Raw genomic sequence first — 5,522 nt, 5'->3', positions numbered from 1 at the left:
GAAAAACTGCTGTGAGCGGTAAGCTGGTGCTGAGTCTGCTGCTGGTTTCTTGGGTGTTGAAACCTGACTGCAGCCACCTGAAGCACTGCAGGCAAGAGCTGTTGCCTTGCTCCACGATTTATTGCATGTGTGTGTTAGACTTGTCCTCCCTGGGAAGGAGAGCTCCTCTGTGGAGCTCCCCTTGGATGTCAGACTTCTACCTGATGGGTGCAGGATGAGGTGGGAGTGAAGCAGCAGCCAGTTTTTGATTGAGCCAGAGGTGCTCAGTGTCCTCCTCTGATCCTTTCTGCTTCAGTCACACCTGCAGCTGAAATCCCTGGAAGGCATGGTGGAGAAGTTGAAAGCAGATCTGCAGAGCACAGATCAGGTGAGGTTTTTTGGGGAGGGGAGGTCTCTGCATGGGTACCAGAGAGGCGCACGCTGGGCTTGCCTTGAGTCAGGCCCCATCTCCTGACTTGCCTTGGGGAGGGCAGGCTTTAACCATAGGATGTTTGGGATGTGTTGGACCTCAAGCAATCAACCCCCTCCTGCTTTCCTCTCTTTTAATCCAGTTAAAGGAATACACCTCTCTTCTGGAAACGCAACTGGAAAATCACTTGGAGACAGCCAGCTCCGAGCGCCAGAACTACACAAAAGAAGTTGGAGCCGTAAGTGTGGTGGCTGCTGCCTTCTTCACCTTCTTCTAACCCTGACTCACCACCCATGCACGTTTTGAGGATTTGAGGAGTGCCCTGGGATTCTGGGAAGTGCCCCAGGGATCTGCAGCTTTGCAAAGAAGGAGAAAACAGATGGAGATGGTTGCTCCAGTCTGGGTTGCAGACTCCTAAAGCCAGGATAGCCATGGGCAAGGTGATGGGTCAGGGAGATCTGTATGGAGGTGCTGTCTGCTGCTCCCAGGTGGCCCGTGTGGTCTGTGTGGCTCAGGTGAGACAGGCCTGTCCCATGGCTGTCTCTCTGAGCAGGCATCAGAAGGCAGATCAGCACGTGATGCCACCATGACCTCTTTGAGATGTTGCATCATAAAAAAGCCTCCTTAGGCCAAAGAGTTCCAAAACCAAGTGCATAAAAGGACTATTTTTTTTCTCCTTTCTGTTCCTCCTCGACAGTTGAGGCAGCTCTTGTCAGAGTCCCAGGAGGAGCTGGAGGCAGCAAAGACTGAAACGCAGAAGCAGAGCAAGGAGCTGGCCCTGGTAAGGAGGGACCCTGGGAGATGCCCTGCTGGGTCCTTGGGGCTGGTTTGCAAACCAGCTGTGGGGCCAGCACCCTTCCTGTGGGGCTGAGGGAGGGCAGGAAGGCACAGCCATTGCATGGGGAAGCCTGGTGGGGACCACATATTCAGAGGCAGTGCTTGAGACCCAGAAGGAGATTTTTTACTTGCCTGTCTTTCCTCCTGATTGGGAGGTGATGGGGGTGAGAAGCAAGGGGGAGCAGCAAGGCTTGCTCAAGCTGCTGTGTAGCAGAAAAACCCAGCTGCCCCGCCACTGGACACTTGTCACCACACCACCACTCTGGGGCAGGGGTTTGTGTGTTCATCCATCCGTCCATCCATCCCAGAGCAGATGAGGTGGATGCTCTGCATCCCTGGGAGCTGTCATGCCTCCAGCTGCCCAGGTTAGGTACCACTGTCCTGCTCTGGCAGAAACCGAGGTGGTTTTCCAAACATTCCAGCTCATGTGCAAGCCAAAAAGCTGGCAGGCTTTACCTGTAGGCCCCTGTGGGTCGTGTGAAGGCTGTGGCACAGAGATATTGCTGCTTGCTGCTCCTCCCTCAGGCCAGGCAGCAGCTGAGTGAGGTGAAGAGCCACGTACAGGAGGGAGAATAGTGGGGTTACAAGCTGAGCCAAGTGAGCCTGCACCCCTCGAGGTTGGGGTGGTGAGACCACTCCTGTGGAGGCTCTGACCCTTAAGCATGTCCCTGGCCTGTGTCACCATCTCTCACCACATGGAGAACTGCACACAACTCTGCTCAGGGCTGTCACAGCTGTGTTGTGTCCCACCCTGTGTTGGGGGCAGCCAGCCCAGCCCCGCCTCCCCCAATCAACCATGGATCCTGTTCCCATAGGGAATATAGCAGCCAGCTTTCACCAGGCTGTTCCCCTTGGGAGCCCTCTGTCCTGGCACCAGGCTGGCAAGGTTTGGGGGATGCAGGCAGGACATGCTCCAAGCCCTTGGGCCAGCACTGCCATGTGACAATGCCCTGTGGGGCTCAGAGCTTGGGTCTCCTCAGAGGAAGGGGACAATACCCTGACAGAGCTGTGCTGGGATCCCTTCCCAGCCAGTGGGGATTAGGATTACAGAGGCTCCATAAATCTTGCTGGAGCTGGGCTGAGGGCATTAGCAGCAGCTGTTCCCTTCCAGGCTGACATCTCTGCCAGTGGCAGTGCTCTTTCTCTTTTAATCCTGTTAACTGTGGAGCCTTCTCCCAGTCATGGGAGCCTGCCAGGCACATCTTTCTCTATGGGGTGCCTCTCATCCCACATGCCAGCTGGTGCTGCCTGAGGAGCAAGCAAGATTTAGTAGTGCTAAGCCAAGCCCCAGGCCCCCCCATCAGCAACCTCCCAGCAGAGGGGGGATGCTGGTACCTATTGCCCATTGGTGCCATGGTGAATGCTTCCGTTTTTATTTCTTCTGTCCAGCCCAGCTCTCTTGGTGATGTCCCTGCTAGCTCATTTCGTGAGTCTTTTTAAAATTTTATTTCTGGGTGTTTTCCCCTCTTCTCAACACAGCTGAAAACCCAGCTGGAGCAGAACGAAATGCTGGCGGAGAAGGAGCAAATGCTGCGGCAAAAGCTGGCACGGGAGCTGGAGGAGGTGGGTGTGGGCGAGGATACCAGGGTTTGCAAAGCCTTCCTGGGTTCTTGGCTGCTAATAAAGCCCAAGAATTAATTTGAAGAATTAATCTGAAGGCTTTTTCCCCATCACTGTCCACACCTCAGACATGGCTGTGAGACATTCTCTCCCACAGCTGAAGGACTTCTTAGAGCTGCTGTGCTAAAGCCATGTGGCATCACTGGCCCCTCAAATTCAGCTCTCCCAGTGCCCCCATGTCTTGTGCCAGGTTTTTGCTTTGAGGGTTAAGGGCTTTAGCTGGGTTTCCTGCTGCTCCTGGTGAGAAATGCCATCTCCCTGGTGGAAGCTGTATCAGCATAAGCAATGCCTTCTGTTGCTGGACAACCCAGCGCTGCAGCAGGACACACCCAGGGGGCACCCAGGGATGGCTGGAGCAGGATGTGTGGGAGATGCCGTTGGCTTCTGTGCTTACTGAGTGTGTCCTTTTGCAGGCCCAGAGCTTAGCACGCAGCTTGCAAGCAGAGCTGGAAAAGCTGAGACTGGCTGAACATGCAGCAGCTTCAGACAGGGAGGAGGCCCAACATCTCAAGGTGATTTGGCTGTGCTATGACAGCAAAAGTCATGTCCGAGCAGGACTAAGGGCATGATTTATCATTTCTGAGGATGAAGGAGTGAGGCCCATGGTTACCCTGCAGGAGAGGGCTGAGAGCTCCACCGTGGCTGAAGGACAGCAGGGTCACAGCTACTGCATCCCTGCAGGCCAAGAGAAGTGTGATGCCCTGAGCAAACACACACAGGCTGGGCTTTTCACACACTGGGAAAGCATCCAGTCTCAGCCCATGGCATCTCCAGGGGGCCAGAGAGAGCTGTAGCTTTGGGGGATGCCTGTTCTCCCTGTCCAGGAGGGAAGTAGGTGTTCCCCTGGCCTGTGGTCACTGAGACAGCTTGATGCAGGCCTGAGGTGCTTTGAAGGGGTGAAGGTCAGCAGGCAAAGGGAGGCTCAGGCAGATGCCTTCTTTTGACTGCCATGTAGGAAAGACTTGAAAAAGAAAAAAAATTAACAAAGGACCTGGGCCAGGCAGCAACCAAACTACAGGAGCTACTGAAGGTTACCCAGGACCAACTGGCCAAAGAGAGAGAAATGGTGAAGAAGTTGAAAGAACAGCTTCAGGAAACGGTACTGGTGGTGGCCATGGCCCTCCCCTTGATGCTGGTGGAGGCCATGGGGCAGTGTGCACCAGGCAGGGGTTTAAAACTGGAGGCAAGGTGGCCTTTGCTGCCAGAAACCATTTGGGTGGTTTTGGGAAACCCTGGGATCACATGAGATGGTGGTCAAAGTTCTCCCTGCCCCATCTGTGAAATGCTTTGGGGCTTGAGCTGCCATGAGAAAAAGGTTGAGCCAGTTGAGTAACCCACTTCTTTTTTCCTTCTCCAGGGGAAAGAGGACAGTTCAAAGGAAGGGACTTCAGTTTGACAAGTCTTCACCCTGGACCTTACAGTAAACTTACCAAAATGCCTTACACATTCCTAAAAATAAAAATTTATGCTGAATTTACTGTAGATAAAAGATACCAAGCCATTAGCGACCCAAAACCTAGTTTTGAAACTTACAAGAAAACATACAAAACCCCCCCCAAAAACCAGCCAGTAAACACTGCAGTTTGTAAGAAAATCTTCATACTGTTTTGTACAAGTCTTCGTTTCCTGGGGAGCTGCTGTGGCCACGCTGGGCACACGCTGGGGCTTCACCCTCCTGTTCCAGCAGAACCCACCAACGTGTGAAAAGGGAAGACTGCGTTTTTACATCAACCAGTGCAATTATATTTTTTTTCCTTTTTCTGTTTTTTTCTTTCCTTTTTTTTTTGAGTGAAAGGAGTGTGAAAGTAAGACCCACCATGGAAGGATGCCCTCTTGGATGGGTGGCTCTTGGCACGTGTATTTCTGGGTGTCGATGCAATTAAAATGATGTAGTGAAAAGAGCTTGTCCTTGCTTTGTTTTTCTTGGGGTTTTGTTTGTATTGGGTTTTTTAAATTTGCAAGCCAGGTAGGGTTTTGGGGTCACTGAAGAAGGACTCTGCTTTGGCCAAGAACATCTTCTTTATTCCCCCCTTGCTTGTTATGTCACAGAAGCCATCCCCTGGTTTTGATCCACTATAGGCAAAGGAGAGAAACAATTCCTTCCCACTGATGATCCAGGGCTGGGCTCCCTGTGTGGGGGTTGGCAGAGGGATTGACACTTTTGCATGGCAGTAGGGGCATGGTGGGGACAGGGACCACTCCTCCTGCTTGCTTTAAAACCTAGTGCTCCCCTGTAATCTGTCCCTGTGGGTGCTGTGTGGTGGTGGCCCTCAGTTACCGTCAGGCTCTCCAGTCCTCTGTTTTCTTCTTGTGGCTTTCCTTTTTATTTTTTTTTCTCCAATTGTTCATTCTTTTGTTGTTCTTTCCTTTTGTTTTCCTTTTTTATTTTTGAGCTGGTTTCTTAGGAAATGGCAGAGGCCACGTGACAGCTTGGTGGCTGTCTCCCCACAATAAAGCTGCTGAGCCCAGTGCTGACATCAGCAGGATTTGAGAGAGGGGAGGAAAAGGCCCCTCAGTCACTCCAGTGCGTGCAAAGAGCCAAGGCCAGGAAGGAGGATGAGGGGCAGACCTGCTTCCATTTTGTTCCTGGGGAAGGCCAATGTGTGACCAACCGCTGTACTACACACCAGAGACCCCACAGGACTGGGACATCCTG

General features: G+C 52.6%; 1 protein-coding gene across 5 annotated transcripts in view; it reads left to right on the top strand.

Annotated features, from left to right (window-relative positions):
* RRBP1 (ribosome binding protein 1) overlaps positions 1–4,767 on the top strand; it is a 19,998-nt gene extending 15,231 nt beyond the window's left edge. For 2 of the 5 annotated variants that reach the window (XM_017730076.1, XM_017730077.1), the window contains exons 16-22: positions 296–367; positions 552–647; positions 1,107–1,190; positions 2,726–2,809; positions 3,280–3,378; positions 3,822–3,965; positions 4,224–4,767. In XM_017730076.1, the coding sequence (XP_017585565.1) occupies positions 296–367; positions 552–647; positions 1,107–1,190; positions 2,726–2,809; positions 3,280–3,378; positions 3,822–3,965; positions 4,224–4,262 (618 nt within the window). In that variant the 3' untranslated portion in view covers positions 4,263–4,767. The remainder of the gene's footprint in view (positions 1–295; positions 368–551; positions 648–1,106; positions 1,191–2,725; positions 2,810–3,279; positions 3,379–3,821; positions 3,966–4,223) is intronic. The other 3 variants (XM_017730078.1, XM_017730079.1, XM_017730080.1) reach the window with 3 other exon arrangements.
* Positions 4,768–5,522: the final 755 nt, after the last annotated feature.

The sequence above is a fragment of the Corvus brachyrhynchos genome, unplaced genomic scaffold (assembly GCF_000691975.1).
Source record: "Corvus brachyrhynchos isolate BGI_N302 unplaced genomic scaffold, ASM69197v1 scaffold101, whole genome shotgun sequence".
NCBI lineage: Eukaryota > Metazoa > Chordata > Aves > Passeriformes > Corvidae > Corvus > Corvus brachyrhynchos.
The sequence above is the reverse complement of the archived record's forward strand: the minus strand, read 5'-3'. Positions and strand labels throughout refer to the sequence as shown.